Below are 26,908 nucleotides of genomic sequence, written 5' to 3' on the forward strand. Positions count from 1 at the left end.
TTTTAAAAAGGGCAAACAAACCTCCTAAACCTGGGTGGTCAAATGATTGTTAGCGTTTATATATGTTTTAAAACAGAAGCTGTTTAAAACATGTATTTCCTTTAAAACCTCCCTACCAATTATGGGAGAGTCCTTTGCTTTTCTATTTCTCTATGTTCCAAATTTTCTTTAATAAGTACTATTATAATTTTAGAATAACTTAATAATAATATTAAAAATCTTCTGAAGGATGCCATTTTGATAAATTTCTTGGGTTTTATATAAGATTTCTTATTTTCAAAATGATTTTTTTTTTTAAATTTCAATTCTTCCCCAGGAAATAAATGGAGTTTTAAAAGCTGCTCAACTAGAATTCTAAATAAGCCAGAATAGAGTGCTTCTCCTACACTCTCTCTGGCATTCATGTTGTTTTATTTATATGACCTATTCCATGTCATCAGAGATTATCTGCATAATGCCATATAAAAAAAACCAAGTTAAAGTGGATACATTTTAACATGCTGAAAATGCATTCTGTCACCGTATAGTGGCTACTGTAAGGGAAGGGTGTTTCTCTGTTTTGGTTTTCCCCCCAAAAATTCTCTCTCACAGAACAGGGAGTTTGATACTCAAGACTTTACAAAGAGCACTTACAAGGTGCTCTCTTCATTATTTTAAAAAACAAAGTATCATTTAGGAAAGACACATTATTAGCCTTATACAACCTTAGTGCTAGTTTTTATTTTTTTTTTTTACAGGGAGAAAAATCTAACGGTCATACATTTTACAGAGAGATCATCAGTTTTGAAAAATATTTATCATCCTATTTTTTTTAAGGAGGGTATACATCTGTTCTTTATTTACCATTCCACTTATCAGTCAGAACCAGTGTTGCTATCTTCTTTGTTTGGATTTTTATAAAGATAGGCTCCTTTCACAAATACAAGCAAGATCATCATCTAGGTAATTCAAGTCAAAAATTACTTAGGTATCTTCACAGAATACAGGAAAAAAAGAATACCTGAATCCAGATTACCACTTATCTGTAAAATATCTTATTTGAATTTTTACAGACAGGTTTGGAACTCTTTGCAGCATCAAATATGAAAACAAATCACAGTAATAATTAACAGATTTGGCTAAGTTTTAGCCATGTTCACAATTCTGTTTTTTAAAATAAACTTTTTATTTTTACTACAGTTTTAGATTTACAGAAAAATTGAGGACAGTGCAGAGATTTCTCTTACGGTCCCGCACACAGTTTCCCCAACTATTAATTTCTTGTATCAGTACAGTTGCCAAAATCAATATTGATACATAGTTTTAACTGAGATCCATACTTCATTCAGAGTCGCTTCATTTTTATCTAACATCCCTTTTCTGTCTCAGGCTCTCATTCAGGGAACTGCATTACATTTAGTTGTCACGTCTTCTTAGGCTCCTCTTGGCTATGACAGTTTTTTTTTTTTATACTTCCCTTGTTTTCAATAACTTTAACAGTTTTGTTTTGTTTTGTTTTAGAGAGAGAGAGAGCACACAAACAGGGGAGAGGAGCAGAGGGAGAGAGAGAAACAATCTCAAGCAGGCTCCACACTCTGTGGAGCGGATGTGGGGCTCGATCCCACAACCCTGGGATCATAATCTGAGCCAAAATCAAGAGTTGGATGCTCAACCGAGCCACCCAGGTGCCCCAACTTTAACAGTTTTAAAGAGCACTGGTCAGGTATTCTTTAGAATGTAATTCATTCAGGATTTGTCTAGTGCTTTTCTCATGAGTAGACTCGAGCTATATAGGTTTTTGGAAAGAAGACCATAGAAATAAAGTGTCATTTTAATCACATCATATTAGATGCTTTCACAGGTCACCTGGTTAAAACAGAGAGAATGACAAAGAGTGTCAGCAGGCTTAGCAATTATTTCGAAGATTAGACCCTCACGACTGCAACTGCTGACATTGTTGTAAACAAGCCTTTTAATGGTAACTTGTAAAGCAATGCAGTTAGTGTCGCATCATGGGTAAGCCACAGGACAAATGAAAACACCTACTGCCTTCCTATTCAGAGAATGGCTACTTGTGGTCGAGGGAAAATTTTCCAGGGACAGAATTACACGCAGATTTTAGAAGTGCCATATCTCAAATATCTTAAACAGAAGTAATGATGAAGAATTCTAGGAAACTGTTAGATAATTCAACAGGGGCTCTGGTGATGACAAAGACACTGATGTCTTACATTCATGAGAAGAACTTGAACAAAATTACTTTATGAAATGAGTACGGAAAAAAGTATTATTTCTAAATTTATAGTCTATATGTGAGATGAAAAGCCAATGTGCAACTAAATTAATAAACTGTATATTATAAAGAAAAGATCATTTCATCTATATCCTAAAAAGTTACATATCATCGAGTTAGGGGAGTAACTCTTTTTAGCCATTTTATTAGAAAAATGAGGCACTGTCTCTTATCTAAGGTTGCCTATATTCATGCATATATAGAATATTTCACTGGATATTGATATGCCAAAAGGATTAATGATAGAAACCTAGAAATATTATAATTACACTACTTACAAAATGGACACACCATTTGAAAAAGAAAAGATAAAATTTGATACAAAAAAGACATACTCTCTTTTTTTAAACCAACAAGTTGCTCAGGAAGGACTGAGAGGTATCGTATAGAGAAAATTCTGCTAAGCTTTTAGCCACGAAAAAAGAATTACATAAACTCCTGAACCAATTAGGACAAGCCCAAAAGTACAAAAGTGTGTTTACCAAGAAAGCCAGGCAATGATCTTTAAGAAATCCACCCAAATTCTTCTGAACACCCCTTTGAACTAATCAGGACATCAGAGAAAACTTTTCCTAATCCTGTCGGTGTTCAACAGGACATAAGGCTGAAAGGCAATTAAAAATATGATGGCATCACACCAAACTCAGACTCCATTCAGTATAAACAGAACTTCACTTCTGTCCATATTTTACATAATCCTAAAGGTCATGGTTCATGACAGAAATCCTGGTAGCTCAAATACACCATGGACTCAAAACAATGACATGAAATGAATGGGGCACATCAATGTGAATAATACTCACAGTGAAGTTGATGAGGTCATAGTAGAGGTGAAGATGCTTTTGCTTAGTAACATGTATTGCTCCAGACTCATCTCTCTTCACCTGATGATGAAATAAAAACACCTAAACACCAGCTGCTTTTTGAGGGACTCGTTTTTAGGTACTTAATTATACTCCACCTAGAAAATGATTTCCATTCACATTATGGATAAGCCCAGAAGTACTGGCAACTACAGAAACTATTACGCAAATGAAAAAAAACATTCACACCATGATCTGTAGTGAAATCCAAGGCATATGTGACAGTGGTCTAGTTGTCAGTACTTCATGTATTTTCACTCTACTATAATTCAGAACAAACTAACTTCATCCCATCAGTGACTGTACTTAGCTAGAGTTAAGCATAAAATGGGATTGACAACATGGTGTGATAGTCAAACAGGTCATTAAAAAAAAAAAAAACAAACAAGGAGGAGGCTGTGACAAAACTAGACTTTTCTGAAGTATGCTATTACAGCTGAAATAGACCCAAAATTTCCCAAGAGAAGCTCAAGTGTCAATATTTTATTTACGTGTGTGTACATACAGTCTCTAATCGTTAATCATCCTTATAATTTGCTTTCTCTACTTCTACTCCAAGGTGACAGAGCACTGAAAAAGAGACACAGTAGTAATCCAACCCTCCTGAAATGCATGACATCCCATCCAACCTGGGTTCTCTTACACTCTCCCATAGTAGTGTTGTAGATGTCTTCCTTTCCCTTTAAGCCCCAATGTCTCTTTGCTCCAATCACTTACAGTGTTGACCTCTCCAGACACCTTAACAACTGAGACCTCTTAATGCAGGCCCTTCATGTTCTCTCATCTTTGGTTCACTAAGTCACTTCCCCTGTAAGAAATGATACTCTAGCAGAAGGAGAATGTGTTTCAGCTCCACTATTATAGCTGTGTGACCAAGGGCCAATCACTTACTCTTTCTCAGTTTCCTCCTTTGAAAAATGAAAATAAGCACCAAATTGTTCCCTATTTGGCATATGCTGAAAGTGTTTCACAAACAAACAAACAAAAAATAATGCCAACGTTACCTATTCTCCTAAGATTCACTGGAGCCCTTGCTAAAGAAAATCCCTTCATTTCTATACACTCTAAATCCCACTCCCTCCATCACTGTTTAATATTACCCCTCCCTTGCTGGCATATTCATTCACACTCCCTTTAAAGGTCCCTTTTCCTTTTGCTATCCAACATGTTTCTGACTTTTCTATCTTCAAATTAAAAAACAAAAGCAAAAAGCCTTTCCTTGATTTGTTTCTTACAGACATTTAATCATTGTCTTTCCTCTTTTGGCTAAATGCAATGATTATGTGAATTTGTTCTCCTACACACCCATTTCTTTAACAAGGCTCCACACTGTGGCTTCCACAGTGATATTGATATTGATATTCATCCCATTGATATTCAGTCCTCTGAAAAGTTTCTAATCAAGAACATTTGCATATCCAGTGGTCTTATCTTCAGTCTTCCCCCTTGATCTTTCTTTAATAATGCTATTACCCTGAAACTGACATGGTCCAGAAACCTTTCCTGTCTCCTGTGTGACACCATACCATCTTACGTTCCCCTTCTACCTCTGGGTGCCTTTATTGGTGCCTTTATTCTTTGACTTTTGTTTTTTTTTCCTTTCCCTTGTGAGTGCCCACCAAGGTTATGTATGCTCTGGCTTTTGATCTTCACAACTTCAACTACATCTCTATTCTGAAATTCTCACTTGCACTGCAGACCTGGATTGCCATCTGCCTGGAGGACATTCCCTGAGAAAACACTTAAGAATCACACCTTCACTTCTATCTCAATACATTCAAATCCTCTGTAACCCTAACCTTTCAAATAGTTCATGCTTCTAAAATGCAAAGTCAGAATCACAATGTTTCATTCATGTCCTTCAGTTTCCAGATGCAGTAAGATAAGAAGCTTCATCTTTCCTTTAAAATGTCATCCCTAACTCTCACTGCAACCAAGCATCCTTGTCTAAAAACCTCACACCTGCTTTGACACAAGAACAAAACGCTCCATTTCCCTGCTACCACCTATAATCTATTCTTTCTCCTACTTCTACATTGATCTTCCTAAAATACCACTTTAATCACATCTTTATCTCTTTAATTACCTAAGAACCTGTGACAACTCCTCATTACCAATCTAGGCCAATTATGTAAACTAGATCAGGGGGTCACCAAACTTTTTCTGTAAAAGGCCACGTAATAAATATTCTAGGTTCTGTGGACTATACAGTCCTGTAACAACTGCTCATTCCTGCCACTGTAGTATGAAAGCTGCCACAAATAATACATAATCAAATGGGCATGACTGTGTTCCAATAAAACTTTATTTAAAAAACAAGCAGTTGGCCAGATTTGGTACACAGGCTTTTGTTTGCCACACCGAATAAAAATCTACACCATATATTCAACTTTATTTTCCACAGGTTTCTCACTCTCATTAAACATTTATTAAGCATCGACTACATATAGGCACTGTCCTCATTGCTGGAATCCTTAGACTTATGGAGCTTTCACTCTAATGATGAAGAAAAATATTAGACATGTAATTTTAAAAGTGCTGAATATTACCAAAGGAGAACACAGAAGGTCTTATGGGTGTATGTAGCAGGGAACAGTTCAGGAAGTCATGGAAGACAATGTTAATCATTATTTAGGTAGGATAAAGCGGAAGAGAGCACAGAGCTTCCCTGGCAGAGGTGAGAGCATATGCAAAGACACCAAGGCTAGCACCTGGTTAGAAAGCTCTGCCAGAGCCACAGCTAAAAGAAATGTCAGTGGTTTAGGCTAGGGAAGCAGCCATGGGGGAGTAAAAAAAAAAAAAAAAAAAAGGGGGGGGGGAATAAATTCAGGAGATGTTGGAGACAGAGTCAAAAGGAAGCACTGAAGAAGCAGAAATGAAAGGAGAAAGGGAAGTGAAAGGCAACCCCTGGGTTTCTAGCTGGAGAAACTAGGTGAACAGTTGTGTCCTTGCTTCACTGAGCTAGGAAACCCAAGAAGAGATTATGTAGACATTCTTACCTCTGTAACTTCAGATCATCTTATTTCTCCCAATATGCATATCCACCCCTCCTGTGATATTGGCCATATATCCTTCATAGAGTCTTACAGGGCCTACCCAGTCCATACAAATCTCTCCATACTCTGAACTTACATCAACTTTTAGTTCTCATCACATAGCTGAATCCTTAAACATAGTGGTCTCCCTAGTAGTAATGAGCATACTGGTTTTGTCTCTCCAACAATACTTGAAGTTATGTGAAAGAAGAAATGTTTGAGACTTCCTTCAACTGTGTCTATGTCCATCAGTGTAGAGAGCACAGAACGTGACCAACGATACCTGTTGTCTAATAAATACAGCATATGTAGATAGGTAAGCCTTTAATAGACACATGAACATTCATATATTTATACATACACATAAACCATTATTTGTTGGTCAAAGGAGTTGGAACTGAGGAATAGACCATGAAGGGGCACGGAGCTGAGGTGATCAGTTGTTTTCCGTGTTAGTCACTAAAGCCCTAAATTAAAATAAATGATCACTCTCTCTCCAAAGAATTGTAATAGCATATTTCTTTGACACAATCAATATTAAATCACTGGTAAATCAGGAAAAAATATTATGATAAAAGACTTTTTAACAAATCTAGTATCATATCAGGATTTACCAACAGAAAATGAACAACATCTCCTCTGCAGAAGGCAAGCATGGGATTCACGTAATTATGCACTGCCACAAAGTGCCAGGCCAGCAACGGAACACTGGAAGGATCCATCTAAGTGAAGAGAAGGCCAAAAAAAACAAAAAAACAACAAACCATCACAGTTAACAGACAGCAAGAAAAAGAGAAAATTAATTAAAAACAGCATCTGACTACTGTTCCTTGATAAAACATCTCCCAATTTCTCATTACAATTCCAGTGAAGCAGGAACTGACTGGGAGGTGTCATGAGGGTACTTTCTGGGTTGATGCTAATCTTGACAGAGGTTTGGGCTACAAAAGTATATACATTTGTTAAGGTTCAGCAAATGTATATTCAAGATGTATGCATTTCATTGCAAGTAAATTCTACACCAAAGGAGAAACAAATATCCAACTCTAGCTAAACATAATAATGCATGTTGCATATTTAGGCAAAAGAGTGTTTACTTCTGCAATTTAGTTGGAAATACATTTAAAATAAGTGGTGGGTGGACAGAGAGATGGCTAAATATATAATAAAGTAAGCTATTAATAACAGAATTTAGATAGTAGGTATACAGGTGTTCAATGTAAAATTCTGTTTCTTTTTTTTGAAAATGTTAACATTGGTAAAAACGATAAAAGACATATAGGAAGATGCAAACACATACCACCATGATAAACCTCACTTAGCCAGGGAAGCTTAGGTTTCTTAGGTTTAAGAAATGTTAACGACAATCTAAGCTAGCTGCACCATCTGAAAGAGCAGATCTGCTTCCCCAGGGACCCAGAGATACACAAGAGTACCAACAAACAAACAGAAGAGTGATCTCCCTCAGTATCGGCACTGCGTTTGCAATTAGTCTTGGCTCTGTACCATCGTTCTCCATCTCATCCTATCAATACCTCTCCTCACATATACACTGGAAGATCACAAATCTCTGAAAACAACCAAGCAGGAAAAGAAAAGGAAACTGGGGTATGCATAATCGATTCTGGGAAGTATCATCCCCCAAAGTAAAATACTAGGCAGAAGCCAAAGAAAGCACAAGTAGTAGCAATTTATGCTAGATCTTATGATGGGGTGTTCTCTATCTGTAGTTCAGTAGCAAAGCAGCAGCTGTTTATGAGAGAACAACTTAAAACAATAAAGGTAGAAAATTAAAAGTCTCATGATCCCAGAACACCGCTCTAGTCACCAGTTTATGCTGCTTTGGTCACATGAAGGTTAAGTCCAGACAAATGATCTTTGGAGCAGTGACTTCCATTCTACCTCATTTTCTAACAATCTCACAGAATTCACCACATACAAGTCATTTTCCCCCTCCTGGATTGGTCTTTTTGCTAATAAGATGGAGAGGTTTACTCACCCGTCCATAGGGAAAAGTCATCCACACTTTCAAGGATGGTTTCAATCCAATAACCAGTATCTTTAGAAGAAAAATGTATTTTTAATGTTTATAATTTTCTATTTTGGGTATTCAAAGCCTCTAAAAGTTATGAGTTTCACCTTCTAAATACACTGACCTTTGTTAACGATGCCATGGCCAATAAGGAAAACTGTGTGATGGGATGATCTTTCAACTCGGGCTTAGAATGAAGAGGCTCAATACAGCAAACTTCACCCTTGGAACCACTGAACAGACACCTAGATTCACACGTTCTCACTCCCATCACTCTCCTGCAAATGTAACCAAAACATTCAGAATTGATTTAGTAATGAGATTCAAGACACTACCATCTCAAGCATGGACTATTACAGTAGCCTCCTAACTCCTATTCTTGCCTCCAACAATCTAACTCCGTAAGACAGCAACACAATCTCTGTAATGTAGAAGTCAGATTTATCACTCTTCTCCTAAAAACAGCCCAATGCCTGGCCACTGTACATAAAATAAAATCCAAACTCTTTACAATTTTTTAAAAGTTCCTATATGATCTGGCTCCTAACTTCACTGCTCTCCCACTACTGCCAAAGTCACGCTCCAGCCACAACTGCCTTCTTCCCATTGTTCTAGCAAGCCAAATTTGTGCTTGCTTCAAGCCTTTGTGCTCAAACATCCCTCTGCCTAGAACACTTCTTTGCATTTGTTGACCAGATTATCATTCAGGTCTTTACTCAAGTGTCACCTTCCTGAATTATCTTCAGGTGCACTCCAGCAAGCTGACTGGTCTTATTCTCTTCACAGCACTCATAACTATCTGAACTTACCTCATTTATGTGTTCATTTATTGTCTGTATCCCTACCCCAGCCCCAACTAGAAAGTAAGTTCTATCAGAGGAGCAACCTTGTCTGGTTCACAGCTGCAAGTCTGGTGCCTAGAACAATGTCCACCCATAGGAGATGCTCAACAAATATTAGCAGAATTAACAGTACTTTGTAAGCAATTACCTTGTGCTTAGCAGTGTTAGAAAGTATAAGAAATATAAGAAACATAATCCTTACTCTGAAAACTTATGGAAACACAGTACACATTGAATTTTATGTTATACTTATTTTTTAAAACTCTGCCTTATAATTATTCTCCCATGTATCCAAACAGTCTGTACTCTTAAAGAGAAATAGGGCAATTGGAAGGTAATAAAAACCTTTCTACACCTGTCTGTTAGGGTTATAATCACCTAGACCTGAAGCCTAAACCAAAATTAGTGACATACTCCAGAATTATGGTTCCTAAGCCTAACAGCTCATATGAATTCCTTGGGGAAGAGTTCAGCATCCCAACTCAGACCTACTGAGATAGAATTTTGGGACACCAGGCCTGGAGCTCCAAATGTTCTATATGCCTCCCAGGTCACGATAATATACAGACATAACCTATTTTCAATCACATGGGTTTTCCAGACCTCTTCATGTTTAACTTCAAGTCATTAAACCAGAGTTAGTCTCTTGATTTCATTTCTCAACAAATGTCCATTAGTCTCTTACTTAAATGTCAATTCAAAAACAGAGCCTCCGCTGTCATTGCAAATTGCAAGAGTTGGATCATCTGTAAACTAAACAGAGAAGAAATTAATTTCTTACAGATTTTTCAACAACCAGTCAAGTATCAAAAAGGTAAGGGAAAAAATTTTCACATTTTAAAAATCTAAAAACAAACATATTCAATAGCATTTGAAATCACCTAAACTTGATTTAGCTCATCATCCTAAATATTCAGAATAAAAATGACTCACTATCTTCAAAAAACTGAGGCTTTAAAAAAGTAAAACCACCTTCGATCAGGATAAAAGAAAAATAAAAACTATGACTCATATAAGCCCTAAAGTTTTCCACTTGGTTTCTTAATGTTAACTTTTTCTAACATGCTATTAAACTGAATAGGATACACTGGATACATTTGCAGTTGTCTAGTTTCCAAGAACAAAGACACACTGAAAGATATTTGCTATCTTTGGGAAATAAATTTAAATATGTCTTCTATATAACTGAAGAATTAACCCATTTAAAATAGTTGAACTTTTTATGTAACTCTACCAAAAATGTGCTTCCACCTGATCTTTGACAGGGTATACCTCAGTTATTATTACCTACTCTGGAAAACCCAAAATAACGAATAATGTTCACAATGACAGACTTAAGGGCTTATGAGGTATGGTAAATATGAATGCTGTATGATACAAAAGTGAGTAACCTGAGTCATTTATAGTGACTAGTCTCCCTAACCCCATAGGTTGGTAAGCCATCCCAAAGCGCATGTCTTCATCCTCTTAGTCAGGGACAGTTGAGGTACCGGAGGCTACTGTAAAATTATTTTTCCTCAACCCCACACACAACCATAACAAAGAAGACCCACACCTGTGCTCTCAACTCTCCTAGCTGAGCAACTGCCAGAGTGGGAGGTATATACCTGGAATGTAGGAAAAGCAGTTGAACTTGCAGTTTTATTAGTCTTCTACTTATATGTATGTGTTTTGTAATGTACTTAAATATTAGTACAGTAGTACATTCATAATATTTCTTAAAAAAAAAAAAATATATATATATATAAAGGATGTAATCCCAAATTGTTATTGATGGTACACAGGGTTAAGTTTGGAGAACAATGAGTAAGAGTACTAAAGCACACATGGCCGTTGTCAATCCAAGACCCAGGAAGTATTCAACCATATACATCACTTGCTACTTCTTACTGCAATGTCCAATCTCAAGCAAAACAATGGCTACTACTTCTATGCTTTTAAGTTTATTTTGAGAGACGGGGGTGGAGAGAACACGTGTGCACCCACGTGTGTGAATGGGACAGGGAAAGAGAGGGAGAGAAAGAATCCCAAGCAGGCTCCATGTTGTCAGCACAGAGCCTGATGTGGGACTCAATCTTACAAATTGTGAGATCATGACCTGAGCTGAAATCAAGAGTTGGACGCTCAACCAACTGAGCCACCCAGGTACCCCTGACTTCTATGCTTTTCACCTCGGCTGTATTCCTCTCTTTCCTGTCGGCCTTTATCTCTTCTGTTTCCTATTGTTTCTCTCAAGGATTTTGCTTTTTGCTGTAAATGGACTATCCTTTTACAAACACCACCAATTAGTTATTCCTTCAAGCAAACATTTATTGAGCAGCTACCATGCATAACACAAAAATAAATGAGAAACAGATTCTAGTTTCAAAAATCTTCATCTATTAAAGGATGTAAGACATAAAAACAAACAACTATAACATTTTAGAAGTTGGCACATACCATAGGAAAGGAGGTCAAGAAAAATTGCCATGATGTTCAGAAAGAGGAGAAATTCTACTTTTACTGGTCTGGTTGTTTTCATTGTTACTAAATGCTTCAATGCTGCTCTGTCACAAAAGACTTTTATGTAACTACCCTAGATGCAGACACATAAACTCCAGATGCTTACAGACTTTAAAAAGCATATGTATGGATAAGAGAGGTCTGCTCAGCTAAGCAACCAAATGTGTACATGATTAAAATCTAGAAGATCTGATTTTAGACTTCCCTAGTTACAGTCCTTTACCTTTTATGCTTCTGAACATGGGCTTGACAGCATACAAAATCCAAAGTTCACATTGTATTTATAAATGAAATCTGTTACCTAGGTTGGTTTATTTTTTTCAGATTGTAAGGAGAAAGCCAAGATGCAAATCTTAATGCTTTTCCCTTAGAGGCCTGAAAGAAAATAAACCAACAGATGCATTTTTAAACATAACGCGAACCTTGGTTCTTTCACAGTTGGTGCCTTGAACCTCGGGTAATTCTCAACCAAGTGTCACAGAGCAACGCTGGTGGGTAAAAAGACCTTTTTAAATCTCCCCATGGTTTTCAGCAGGGTAATGCCTGTCTACTGACAACCTGTGGTCCAGGATCACATCAATGTTCTCTTTCTGCTACTCATCTATACAATAGGCTAGCCCATCTTCAGTTCTAATCTGGAAAACATCCCATTGGGCTAGTAAAAAAAAAACTTCATTTTCAAGGATTCTGTTTATAAAGAAATGTGCTTAAAGATGCATTCAAAAGCATAATAACTCAAATGATCAGACAAAGTAAGCAAAGATATTACCTTAATATGCAATATTGCTGTTCCTGGAGGATGAGCATCTGTTATTGATCTTAGAAGTTTTCCACTGGCCAAATCCCACATCGTGATCTACAAGACAACTAAATGCTTCAAAAACCAATTTATTGCTCTTTTTTGGACTTAAGTATCCTGCCTTCTGGCTGAAATAATCCATCCCTGGTCTATAAACATGCAGGCAAAGAACTATGAAGTTGAAACATAATTGAAGATTGCAGATCCATTAAAGCACAGGGCCTTTGTTCTGTCTTCATCTTCCCTTCATCCTGCCCAACCTACTTTTCCCTTCAGATTTCAAATATTGCTCTTATACTGAGATAAGTAAAAAACTTCTTTAATGAGTCAATCTCTTTAGCAATGGTAAACCTTACAGGAAAGGCTTACTGCCAAACTAACTAGTGATGTAGAAGTCAGAAGATGAGAAAGGCCAAACCTTACTGCTAGTTTCATAAGTAGAAAGCAATACCCAAAGAGCTATCCAGTAACACAGCGATGAGAAGACAGAAAGCAGAATATAGTATATTTAAAAAGCAGCAACAACTATCTACACTACTCTAAGGGAGTAAATTTTGGTGTCACAGTCAGGTTGGTTTATAAAAGCTATTTACTTGTAAATATGGATAAAATAAAGTTCACGTTTACCTGTCCCTTAGCAAAGCCACAGAGAAGTCTTGAGCAGTCGTTGTTGATACTGAGGGCAGAGATGGCTCCATACTGACCTCCAACACTAGTGTTCCCCAGACAGAGTCGCAAAGCTTGATTCTGATCTAAAAAACAACATATAAAATCAGGTGAAAGAAATGAAGAGTGAAAAAAGTATAGTATTAGCTTGTTTTTAAAGACTTGGGAGGTAGCAACAATCACAAGAACCGTATGATGAAGCTACATTCATTTTAATGTATTTACTGAGTGTCTACTAGATGCTGGGCATTGAGTTAGACACTAAGAATGAAGAAAAGGGGAGCCTGGATGGCTCAGTTGGTTAAGCATCCGACTTCGGCTCAGGTCATGATCTCGCAGTTTGTGAGTTCGAGCACCATGTTGGGCTCTGTGCTGACAGCTCAGAGCCTGGAGCCTGCTTCAGATTCTGTGTCTCTTCTTGGCCCATCTCTTGGCCCCTCCCCTGTTCATGCTCTGTGCCTATTTGTCTCTCAATAATAAATAAACGTTAAAACAATTTTAAAAAGAAGAAAAAACCAGTTATCTACAAATAAGCATAATGTAGAACATGCTAACAATAAGTGAAAAAATCCATAAGTATCTGTAGGTCTTTGAACAAACCAACTCTTTCATCTGTCTCATTCTACAATTGTATTTCCTGCTGTTTTCAGGATGCGAGGTTATAGAGAATACCATCTTTTAAAGTAGCTCTAAAATTTCAAATATCAAAATTTATTAATTTGGAATTTGGCTGAAATTTACATTTATATTATCCATGAAGAAAAGGTTTCCTAGGGAAATTAACAATGCAAAGAAAATTACAGGGTAAACATTTAAACTACTTATTTTTCAAGCACCAACATTTGATATGCTAAAAGCAAATAATTCAAATCTCTACTAGATTAAGTTACTTAAGGGCAAAGATCTTGCCTCAATCACCTCTGATTTTCTCCAGGAGGTACTTAAATTTATTATTTAATAATTAAAAGAAATTCCTCTAATGTTCTCATAGGCAATGCTTATTTTGTATAGAGTTCATTATTGTACCTACTTGAAAACAATGAAATAAAAAATTTACGAAGTCACACCTACAGGGGGGCCTGGGTGGCTCTGTTGGTTAAGCGTCCAACTCTTGATTTCGGCTCAAGTCTGATCCCAGGGTCATGGGATCGAGCCCCCTCTGGGCCTCCACACTGGCGTGGAACCTGCTTAAGATTCTCTCTCCCTCTTCCTCTGCCCCCTTCCCCACACGCACCTGTGGTCCCACATGCTCATTCTCTCAAAAAAAAAAAAAAAAAAAAAGGCATATCTACAAATTTTAACTGTTTGGGGGAAAAACTCACCATATTTGCACAATCTGGAGTTCTATGACCTCATTTGGCAATTGCTTGTGCCTCCCTTAACTACTTACATGCTACTCTCTAGAGGTAAGTATGTCTTACTTCCACTATTAGACTATGTTCTCTCTAAGGGCTAAGATCATGAGTGAATTAACATTCCCAGAATACCAAGCCTGGTGCCTTGCACTCAAGAGGCACCTGACAATCATCTGAATAGCTTCCACATTTGCAAATCTTCTGTCTGTAAGGGTAAAACTAATTACCAGAAAGACCCTAAAGATACTCATTCTCAGATCTAGGTGGTAATACCATGTAGACCTTTTGCTTGTCCAAAGTGAATACTATACAGTTTTCTGTGTTCATAAACTGCGCAAATAGCAATCCTCACCTACCAAAGGAGCTCTGACACAATTAATGGATGTATCATATCTGACACACAGAAAATATTCAGTGTTTTCTGAAACCATCTTATTTTTTTATGTTTTGAAAGTTTTTATTTAAGTAATCTCTACACCCAACATGGGGCTTGAACTCAGAACTGAAGAGCTGCATGCTCTTCCGACTGAGCCATCCAGGCACCCTTGAAATTATTTTAGATTTCAGCCTTCTAAGATGAATATTCAAAAAGGAATAAAATTCATAAATATACAGGGTCTTATGTACTTAAAAAGTCATTATCTTTACCCACATCTAGAATTATTATAATTACTGATTTTTCCCCTTACTTTTTCTTTACTTAAATTCTTTTCCTCCCTCTCCCAATTTGATGCAAATTATTAAAATGTCCTTTATTCAGTTTTCCCAACTCTGAACATGACACCTCATTTTATTTTACTTTACTGAAACTGCCTGCCTACAATAGTGTTTTCCATGATCTTATCTTGTCAGGGCTGCCTTTTACAGTTAGTGGATTATCCATGTATCTTATTTTGCAAACTGTCCAGACAGGATGGTTGGGCAACAGTGTTCTATATATATATATATATATACACCCTATTTGGGTCCTGCATGTAGGCAACAGACGGAATGAAAGGAAGACAAAGACAGACATTCCTTATCAGCCTCACAAAGAAGCCCCTTAAGTCTGGGCTACCTGCCTTCCAGGTACAGAAAAGTGATTGAATAGCATCCTGCTGGGATCCTCTGTGCTTTGAGATCCAAACTGTACACATTCTGATCCACCAATACTTAAAGATACTACTGCTTTCAGATTTAGCAAAGTTCACACATTAGACTATTTTAAGTATTCTTATAACTCAAGGAGAGTAAGAATAAAATTAAAGAAAACGATAAAGAATTACCATACCATTAAGAGAGGAAATAAAAAGAGGGAAAGAAAAACTTCTAGATTAAAAAACCCAAACAGGACTCTCCTTTCCTGACTATGGATCCTGCGTACTAAAAACCAGCTAAGAAAGGGGACCAAATTATCAATGTATGTATGTATGAAGTTTACATCCCACAGGACTGTGTTAATGAAAGCATTCTCAACTTTTTCCCTTGATTTTTACAACGCATTCATTATCTTCATAATGTTCCTTTATATGGTAAGCATGGCAGTGAGGAGATAGTGTATAAAATGTAACCTGGTTTTTAACTCCACAAAGATATTTATTAGTTCATATTGCTGTCTTTATACATTCTATATTTGTGGTACCAAAGTAATAAACCTATCAAGCAATTTAGATGAAATTCAGAAAAGGGAGAATTTCTGTGTAAAGTAGAAACCAGAATCTCACGGGAGAGGTTTCTTCTACTGAGGTAACTAAACATTCTTTATCCCAGATTATTCTGGACACTTCTGGGAAAAGGTATTTGGTAAAAATAAACATAAAACCTCTTCCAAACACTTGAATTCTAAAGTTATATGGAAAGAACAGAAGGATCTGGACAGAAGTAAGAGATGAAAATCAGAGCTCTCCATATTGCACTCCCCCAGGGGGGCTCTTGATCACCTTAATTTTTAAGGAAAAATTCTATTTTTCCCTATTCTCGAAGTCTGCTTTGCCTATTGTTGGGAGAAACCATTAAATTAGCAGTACATCTAATTTCATTTACAGAGCCAAATAAAATCACATTTGGTTGGCATTCTCAACTTAGTTTTCAAAAAAACTTGAGTGGGTCCTTATAAAGCAAATAACTCCAGGCAAGAAATATGAAATGAGACTATCGGTTTTCCCATAAACTTCACAGAGTTGGCACAGAGTTTAAATAAGAAAATGCCTGTGAAAAATGTGAAAACTATCAAATGGTACAAATGCAAGGAATTATTGTGAATGATAATAGCTTGCCAATTAAGACAACATGAAGTCTAGTTATCACAAACACTGCAATGAATTATATCTGTTTATTAGTATATCTTTCAAAGTATACTTTGCTTAGGGCAGATCTCCTCAGCATATTCTGGGCTTAAGAGTAACGTGCTAAATAGCAAAGAAAAGCCACAAGTAATGTATAAAGTCTGTAATAGCCATAAAATCTAAATCTGAACATACTTCAAGAGAATTTCTGCTCTTTCCATATACCAAAATTGACCCCATCCTCTATTTCTCCATCCCTAATTTGTTTTAACTAGTTCCCAAAGACCTTCAAAGAAGGAAATAACTAGATCCTAGAAGAAATCAAGTTTAATTGTGTGTATAGAGCTCTCTTATTGCCAGCATTCACCATTCTTTAATACTACTCTTTTCTTACCCTTTGTGCATATTAAAATATTCTCTAAGACCAAAAGAAAAGAGAAGAGGTATTAGAAAATATGTTTCATCAATGATCATAAAACAGGTGAAGCACTTTACCTGTCCTCCACCTAACCAACACACAGAATTGGGAGTGCTCATCCCCTCTGGAAAGCTCACTGAAAGAAAGAAGCCCAGGATACAGAGAAATCCCATGGCTAACTGGCTATCATCTAGAATGATGACGCTTACAAATAAGTTAGCAGTGTTCATTTATAAACCTGCTCATACCACCATAATGTTACTGGATTTTAAAAACTTAATTAAACAATACGTTAACTGATGAAATACAGTGACCAAAAAAAAAGTTGTTTCCATGAAAAGTAAATTAATGCTCACAAAAAAACTTGGTAAAGGTGTTTCTTTGAAAATCTGTCCCGTAATAAGATGTGGACAACTGGAGAAGATTAAAGAGTTGTTTTGTAAAAATCTGTAATTTTGCACTCCTCAACTGATTCACAGGTGCCTAAGCTTTTACCATTTTTTCTTTTAAGTAAAAGTGCAAATTTTATATGACTCATTACTGATGCAGGTTATTCCAAAAAAGAGCCGCAGACTTCCAACTGGCAGATACAAACTCAAAGAAAAGTCTTTGGACTGTATCAAAGGATTAAGGAGAAAATGAATATTTGTATATTTTCAATTAAAATAAAACACTGAAGGTACACATATCTTTATAATTTTTAACAAATCCCTGCTTTAACCAGTTTGTTAGCTGGATTTTTTTTTAGTAAGCAGTTCATAAAAGGGCACCAACTGTAACTGACAGCATTCTCTTTCAACACTAAAAAGGTCAAAAGAAAAACAGTAACTCATGCAAACCAAAATTACTATACCTTTTCCTTTGAATCCATGGAGAAAAGATCAAAAGAAAGAGAAAAGCAAGAAATCAGTCAAAAGTTCAGAGAAAAGACAGGTAAAATTTCAAAAGTATAAGTGACAACCTTTAGTTATTTCTGGGAATGATACTAAATGTGATTAACTGATTTACGATTACATTCAGATATTGGTTATGGCAAAGAGAAAATGCACAATATTCAAATTATAGTACAATAAGTAAATCCAAGTCCAGTAAGTTTGGTAGAAATAAAAACAACTTCAAAAAGATAATCTATGAAAGTATACTAACAATCCCCCAAAATAGGAAACTAAGAGCCCTGGAATAGAGACACATCTTTACAAAGATTTGAATTTTTGAGATCCTGTATAATAGATAAGAACCAAGATATAATAAATATCATATACCTACAGTCCGTAAGAATAGGCAACATACATCACCTCTAAGAAGCTTATAATTATCACTATTTTAATGACCCACCTCTAGTCCAAAAAGAAACTAATGTTACTTAAAACAAACATAATTCTTCTGCTACATTTTTCCTACAATCACCAAAGATATTTAAACAAGACCAGATTTAACCCGACCTCTAATCTAGACACTTCATAGTATCATTATTCTGACATTTGTTACTGCCATTAAAATGAGTTTCAATCCATTTGTTAAAGCTCACTGTCCAAATAATTTGATTCTACAAAAATAATGACAAAAAGTTAATAACTGCATGCTTAAAACCCCAAAGCATAACCAGAATATTATCATTCTTTCTCGAAATATTCACTTTGGCATACTTTCTCTTGCATGAGACTGTAGAGAAAGATTACTGTTTCATCATATCTACAAGAAAGCTGTTGAGGGGCGCCTGGGTGGCTCAGTCAGTTAAGTGTCCGACTTCAGCTCAGGTCATGATCTCATGGTTCCCGAGTTCCAGCCCCGTGTCGGGCTCTGTGCTGACAGCTCAGAGCCTGGAGCCTGCTTCGGATTCTGTGTCTCCCTTTCTCTCTGACCCTCCCCTGCTAGAGTTCTGACTCTCTCTCTCTCTCAAAAATAAATAAACATTAAAAATTTTTTTAAAAAAGAAAGAAAGCTGTTGAAACCTAAAAAAATTAAGAAGCAGGCCCAAGGAAATTAAGGAGACAGTAGCCAAAGACATCACATACTCTTCTGTTGGTTTTTAAAGTATTCATTTGTCGCAGTAGCTTTACATGGGTTTGCTTATAAACAGACACATATTCCTATAACTTTGTGGTAAAGAAGGGATGTCAAAGCAGACAGAGTTGAGGAAAAGTGAGCATTAGTAAGCAAGAACAAAAAAATCAACTTGCATTCTGCTGACAGACAAACATACACATTATACTCAATCCTCATTCATCTTAGTTCTTCTATTCTTTTCTTCATATATCTTGGAATTTGCCTCCTTTTCTCTCAGGACAGACTTGCTGAGAATGGTGAGAATGCACTGATGTAGGATTCAGTGTTTCTTAATTCTGAACTTGGCTCTGTGCAAATCTCTTAACCTCTCTGGTTCTCACCCACCTCATAATGTAAAAGAGGACTGACCTAAAAAGTAAGATCCTTTCCCCAAATTCTTTTGATCTAACACCAATTCTGCTCCCAAAGGAAAATAAGCATTCTTACACCTGACAGGACAGCAGGTGGCTAAAACTTCCTAGAAGCAATCAGGTTATATCACAAGTGTTTAAAATGTTCATACCCTAATTCATTCATTCATTCATTCATTCATTCATTCATTCATTAAATGTATAAAACCTGGAAAAAAAAAATGTTCTGACCTTAAGTAATTCTACTTTTAAGAATTTGTCCTAAAGAAGTAATCAGGTGGACAAAAATGCAGTTACAAAGATGTTCATTGCTATACTGTTTGTTTAGAAACAACCTATAGTAGGAAATGGTTAAGTAAATTGTGGTGAATCCATTTAAAAGAATACTGTGTAGCCATTAGAGATGATGTTACAGATGAATATATAATTACATGGAAAGATGTTCATTATAACAAAAAGCAGGTTACAAATTCACGATTCCATTTTAGATGTGTACATATACACACACGTACAAAATAAAAGATTAAAGAGCCATATAGAAATGTCAGGGATTATTCCAGGATGCTGGAATCTGCTATTTTGTATCTTTAATCTTTTGCTCATCTCAATTTTCTACTATAAACACGGATTACAAAATAAGAAAAAAATTATTGAAAGAATCAATTCTAAAGTACTCTCAAAAGAATTATATTTTTGTGTCCATTCTTCCTACCTCCAAACAATAAAGCTCTATTTAAATCAATCACCTTTGAAAAAATCGCATAATTTAGATTATTTGTAAACAGGAATTCAAATTGTTATGAATAGGAATTCAATATTTACAAGTAGGAATTCAAAAATTGCTCAAAAACAAGGGAAAATAACCAGTTTTTCATTCATACGGTAAATAATGATGTAAGCCCCACAGAGATCAAATTGTAGTACTGTTATTAAAGTATTCCCAGGTGATCCTTCTACAAATCCTGTAGATTCCTTAATAAAATAGTGTTATTGGGAATTCCATTTAGGAGAGATGCAAAAGACTTAAGATTCAGAAGAGAACAATTAAAACTGCCAGACAAATATTATCTAACAGTTTTTAAATTAAAAAAAAAAACAAAAAACAGAAGAAAATGTACTGCTCATTGTACTAAATTCAAAAGCAAGGAGTAATGAAACTAGGGTTATTTCATCTCAGGTAGAAAAAGAAAGAGAAAATACTTAAGACTATCATCTAACATAGAAACGAATGAATGTTATATTCTCAACCAACAAACACATGTGATTATGGGCTAGAAAATTTTCAATTTAGAGGAATTTACAATGTAAATGAAAAAGAACTTATTGTCAGTTTGAGTTACTAGGAAAGCCTGTGAATCTCTTTTCCTGAAGATCTGCTAGGATATGATTTAGAATCAAAAATCATCACCACCACAAACTGAGGCAGACAAGATGACAACCCAAGGTCCCTTTCAACTTTATATTCTTTCTGTCTAGGTCTGTAGAATCAAAAGATATGATATGATAACTTATAAATTCTTAAAGAAGAAAATCAACTTGCAGTGAGCAACAAAATGAACTTGGGTCAAGTAATTTTAACTATAAAACTACTGACTGCTACTTTTCAAGTCTTCCTGTTTTTGTTTTTGTTTTTCTTACAAGAATATAAAGTTTACAATTAAACTGTTATTAAAAGATATAAAATATAAAAGGATACTTAACATTCACAGTAAAGAAAGTACTTAGAAAATTTACCAAATATTAAAGCCAATCCATGAGATGTACCCACTGCTATCAGACTGGACACTGCCTGGGAACAAAAGGGAAGATTACGTTTTGAGATATTACATCGAGGATCTTGAAACAATGCGAGTTGAATTTGTTGGTTTTCTTTCCTCTAGGCACCAGATGACATACCAACTATTATAAATAAGGAGAATTTCATCTAGGAGGCAAAAGGGGAAATGAAACTCAGGACCTTTTATTTCTGGGAATCCCTCTAAATTTACTCTAAGGGTAACAATATCAAAATATCATATGTTCAACATTATAGGCAAAAACACACCACTTCTATTCTAAAGCAATTTAAAAAAAAAAAAACTCAGAGGTCCAGACAAAGTAGGAGGCACTTATGCTACCCAACCAAGAGCCAGCTATGAGGTGTGGGAAAGGGGTTGATAAAGCCCTTCAGTTTATTCACAGGAGCTAAAAGGCACCAGAAATATTCAAATTTCAGCCCACTTCCTCACCGATTAACTAACTAATAAGAAAGCTACAGGAGGCAGCTGGAAGTATTCAAGAAAAGAGGGCACTAGTGTGCTTTCAATATCCCCTGTTCTCTATAATCGCACCACAGATTTACTATTTGGCAGGCCTGGCAATGGAGTTCAGAACTATTAAATGTACTATTTACCACAAAGTGATTTCACCAAATGCTGTGTTCCACTCCCTTGTAACCAAAGGGAGGCCAAATCACAGAGGGAGCAAATTTACTTGGGCATGGGAGGACCACATATAAATAAACCTGGAAAAGGCTAACCATTATTCCATTATATGGAAGAATAACAATACACTAGAAAGAGAACATTCAATATGGAAAAATGTTAAACCTGATTACTGGCAGTAAATGACTTATGAATTTATTATCATAATAATTTATGCAATAACTCTGAACATTAGAAGAATAAATCTAAGAAAACCCAATGAAATAGAATGCTTACCTTTAAAGGATTATTTAAAGTGTACTTACAATTGCTGTAGGCAAGCCAGCATCAACTTTGTCCTAAGTGAAATTAAAAAAGTATTTGAAAACATACTCTCATTTTTAAACAGAAAATGATATAAGCCCCTCTCTTTACATAAACTTTAATCCAAATCAATTCAGATAAGAGATGGGATCCTCATTTTTGCCCCCAACTAAGAGAAACCACGAAAGTTGTACAGACCAAGAAAATATAAAGAGCATGAAAGCAGATCATTTTATTTTACTAATGGTAACAAATGCTTTAAGAAAGGCATGATTATAAATGAAAACGTAAGAAGAGAGAGAGGAAAGAAGTCCTATTTTCAATAACATGGATATACTCTAAGTAGTATAGGTTACAATGACAGGAGTACATAAGGATTTTAAAAAAGGGAAACATGCTACAGATATTCTTTCTCTAAGCTTCCTATCCAGCAAATTATCTAATAATCCTTCAATAAAACCCAAGCTGGGTGTATTCAGTCAGTTCAAGCAAGCATCAGAAAATTAAAAATTAAGTGCTGGTCCCAGCTCCATACCAGTAACTCTATGACCTAGGGAAAGTCACCTAAACTTCTGGGTATTAGCCTCCTCATCTGTTAAAGGAAATAGCAAATAATGCCCTATGTACCTCAATAATTTGTCCTGAGGTACAAATTATATGTAAAGTATCATATAAATGTCCAGTTATCTATTTAATGCTTCTATAGCTTTAAATAGTAAGAGCTTACAATAATTAGCACCATAGTAGCAAAGAGCTTTCATGTACATGTATTACACTATTGACTCTCAATCTGCAAGAGATAGATAAAACATGTATTATTCTGATTTTCCAGACTAAGAAAACAGAAGTTTTAAAAAGTGTACGTGACTTGCCCAAGATTATTCAAGAAGTGATAGAAAACTATGTCTCAAACTCAGAGTACCCAATTCCCAGACCTGGCTCTTTATATCATTTCTATAGATCTTTTCTATGTCTGTCCCTGTCAATGTGGTCGATTAGTTATTATAATCTCTCAGAAGGCAGAATCAATTTTATCCAACTTTACAGAGTGTCCTGGGAACTAACTCAAAAAACTTACTCTAGTGCATGGGAGTATGAGGAAGAACAATCACAAGGCTGCTATGTTCAATGCTCTGGATGGAGGATATACCCCACTCTGTATGGATATGTGTATGTAAAGTACACCTAACATGCTTGACAATTAAGATGCATACAATAAATATCTGATGAATGATTGATTTGTGTCCTGGATAGGGAAAAAGAATGAAAGAGCAGATAAAAAGCATACTATATTCAAAATGGAAACTGAATAATGAAATGAGAAGTCAGCTTCCTTTAAAAGCCAAAAAACCAGGGGTGCCTGCGTGGCTCAGTCAGTTAAGTGTCCGATTCTTGGTTTTGGCTCAGGTCATGATCTCACAGTTCTTGGGTTCGAGCCTTGCATCAAGTTCTGTGCTGACGGCGTAGAGCCTGCTTGGTATATGTGCTGCCAAAGCAAGCACAAGCCTGCTTGAGATTCTCTGTCACTCCCCCACTAGCTCTGTCTCTCTCAAAATAAATTAAAAAAAAAATTTTTTTAAGCCAAAGAAACAGACATATGCGAAGCACTAGAGATTACAGAGTTGTAGTACTGGTGTGGCAACATCTTAGGATAATGATTCTCAAAAGCCAGGCTACCTTGAAATCACCTAAGATACAGATTCCTGTTATACTGTTAAAACGCAGATTCCTATGCTATACTACTAAGATTCCAATTAAGCACGTTTGGGTGCTCAGGAATCTGCATTTCAGTCAGTACCAGGAGATTCTTACACAACGGACGCATTTCGGAAAAAACACTGTGCTAAGGCATCTCTACTACCTTAGGCAATCATAAAAGTGATAAATACCCTTTGAAATTAGTCTAAACAAATTTAAAATACAGTCATCTGTCATAGTACTTTCCTTTGTGAATCAGAAGTTCACAATTCCAAAAATTCCATCTCTCCTAACTGTTCTCTATGCGTATGGACGACAAAGCCATTGTGAGCAAGGCCCCAGGCAGCCCTAATAACACCACTATCCACATGGCTGAAGGCATCATTGAACAACTATTCAGGAGAGATGCCCAAAAATAAAACTAGCTTTACATGTTAACACACCGAACATCACAGAAAAGCATACAATTTAAATTGAGCTGGTAATCCAAAATTAGGAAGGCAGAGTATGAAGACTGTCATAGGAAAAGCAGTTTTCATTTTAACAGACCAAAGGAGCTCAGCCATAGCAATGAAATAAGAACAGAATGCAAACACTCTGGGATTTATTAGAATTTTTCCCTCCTCTTCAAGAGGGAGAAGAAACCCTTTTAAATAACAGATTTATCTAATCAATGTTCAGCGTCTGAGTTTTAGTTCAGTCTCCATTATTCAAAATATTTTTAAAACTGCACAGGTGGGTCAAATGACTGTTCTGGTTCATCTTGATCTTGAAAGGAATGAATTTCATCACCTACATAAGGATTAAATTCAGAAAACGTCATGGAAATGTAATCCTCAACAGGTGGTTCCCATTCTAGCAAATATGAGTTACTCTCCACCTAAAAGAGGAAGGACAATTGCCCAGGTTTCCTCCATTGCTTGACTATCTATTTAAATTGACTTCATGATATATAAGCTGGGTCGGGGTATACCAACTGCCCACAGAGGACACTTTTTCTTATTTTTTCTTTTTTTGTTTGTTTGTTTGGTTTGGTTTTTATACGAGCTTTCTCTGATAAATATGACAATTGCAATGCAGTTATGATGTTGTGATGCTACTCCTGTATCAATCTCTTACCCTTTTGGGAAATCAAAATTTTGTCCAAACTGAATTTGCAAAATACCAATTAAACTCCATAAAAACATTAAAAAAGTCAAAGTTCCTGGGACATGAATATGTCACCGTGGTCGCCATCATCATCATCATCATCATCATTATACATAAGATCTATACAATGAATTCAGAAAACTAAAATTGAAAGACTACATAAAATTATAGGCTCTGAGGTCAAAGAAAAATTTGATAAAGCCTACCAGAATCATCATCTATTGTCTTGATGGTCTATTAAATATTTTTGCATGAAATCAGTGCTCTAAAAAAAAAATGTTCAAAAAAGACCGCAGATACTCTGTTCTAACCATTATACTCTGGCCACATTCACCAATACCACCCCCATTTCACAACAAAGCAGCACTACAGTTGGAGCCAGAAACCCCAATTTTGAGTAATTATTCTGCTATCTCCAAACTCAATGATGTAAGACAAGTTAATAGTTAATATATCACCTTTCTGAGTCTCTCTTCTCATTTGTAAAACAGGATATGGCTTTCCTTACTTTCAAAGTTGTAAGAGTAAATAAAATAAGGTACATGAAAAGAGTTTTGTGAATTACAAAAAAAAAATCACTCAGTTGTAAAAGATTCTGATCAATCATTTCTCCATATGAAAAGACTAAAAAAAAAAAAAAAAAACAAAACGAGCACTCTAACTCAACCAAATACACAAGATGGCAACTAAACTGAAAAGGAATTTAAAGAAAAGGCAGATAGTGTTCCTTTTAGGCTTGCTGCCATATTTCATTTAGGCACACCAGAGACTCTGAGCAGACCTTTATTTCATGGCTGCACTAATTTCTATGTCAAGATGTATAGCCATGTCTTATGAGTCAAAAACAATCACACAAAACCCATGAAAGCCAGATTCTATTTTTTTTTAAGCCTCGGGCCAAGAGAAGTGCTGTGCTTTGTTTTATGCTCATTCCTGCTTCATTATGCCATTGCAGGTTACAAAGCTGGGAAAGAGAACAAAATACTTACAGCTGCAGACACTATCTGGGCAGAAATTCCCTTCAAAAGTGAATGTCGCATAACTGACCCATGGAGTGAAAAAGAATCAGGTAATTTCTTCTTCCTAAAAGAAGGGGGGGAAGCATTTAAGAATATTTAAAAAAAAAAAAAAAGTCTTTTTTGAAAGACCAAAAAACACATAAAAATAAGGAAAGCAGAAAACAACACTGAATGTAATTTGTAGCTCTGTTTGCAAAGAGGTATTGAGAGCCTGACAGTCCTAAATTAAGATGTTGTACTAAACCCACCTTGAACCCCAGAGAAGCACAAGTAGGAAAGTGAATAAAGCCATCACTCCTTTTTCATTGATTCAAACTGTTCCTTCCCCACCTAAAATATGGCAAGAGGTTTTACTCCTCACCAGAAGGTTGCCTGCCCTGCCCTACTTGTCTACATTACCTCTCCCTTCCTTCCACCCTTGCCCACCTTTCTGGCCTTTCTATCTGTAACTGCCCTCTCTCATTCTTCAACCAAGCACATCAAATTCCACACTCCTCTCTGCTGCTCCTACTAATAGTACCTTTCACTTACCCAACTCATCAGCATTCAAAAAATAATCTCATCCTTTACCAAACACTGAGCACCTCCATCATGTGACTAAAAGTATGCTTCAGGCATACAAAAATAAGAAAGGCAAGATTCCTACTCTCAAGGACCTCACAGCATAGCTAGAGGGACCAATAAGTAACTCACTCTTAAAAGATAAATGTTAGAGGGGTGCCTGGGTGGCTCAGTCGGTTGAGCGTCCGACTTCGGCTCAGGTCATGATCTCACGGGTCATGAGTTCGAGCCCCGCGTTGGGCTCTGTGCTGACGGCTCAGAGCCTGGAGCCTGTTTAGGATTCTGTGTCT

At 36.1% G+C, this 26,908-nt stretch overlaps 1 protein-coding gene across 8 annotated transcripts in view; it reads right to left on the reverse strand.

Annotated features, from left to right (window-relative positions):
• The window catches only part of VPS8 (VPS8 subunit of CORVET complex), a 250,022-nt gene that overhangs the window by 200,386 nt on the left and 22,728 nt on the right, over positions 1-26,908 (reverse strand). For 6 of the 8 annotated variants that reach the window (XM_007083608.2, XM_042956666.1, XM_042956660.1 and 3 more), the window contains 10 exons: positions 26,028-26,121; positions 22,194-22,226; positions 21,200-21,254; positions 12,973-13,097; positions 12,316-12,402; positions 9,730-9,797; positions 8,327-8,480; positions 8,170-8,229; positions 6,785-6,892; positions 3,076-3,156 (listed from right to left, as the gene is read on the reverse strand). In XM_007083608.2, the coding sequence (XP_007083670.1) occupies positions 3,076-3,156; positions 6,785-6,892; positions 8,170-8,229; positions 8,327-8,480; positions 9,730-9,797; positions 12,316-12,402; positions 12,973-13,097; positions 21,200-21,254; positions 22,194-22,226; positions 26,028-26,121 (865 nt within the window). Of the gene's footprint in view, positions 1-3,075; positions 3,157-6,784; positions 6,893-8,169; positions 8,230-8,326; positions 8,481-9,647; positions 9,798-12,315; positions 12,403-12,972; positions 13,098-21,199; positions 21,255-22,193; positions 22,227-26,027; positions 26,122-26,908 lie in introns of those variants that run through there. The other 2 variants (XM_042956665.1, XM_042956664.1) reach the window with 2 other exon arrangements.

The sequence above is a fragment of the Panthera tigris genome, chromosome C2 (genome assembly GCF_018350195.1).
Source record: "Panthera tigris isolate Pti1 chromosome C2, P.tigris_Pti1_mat1.1, whole genome shotgun sequence".
NCBI lineage: Eukaryota > Metazoa > Chordata > Mammalia > Carnivora > Felidae > Panthera > Panthera tigris.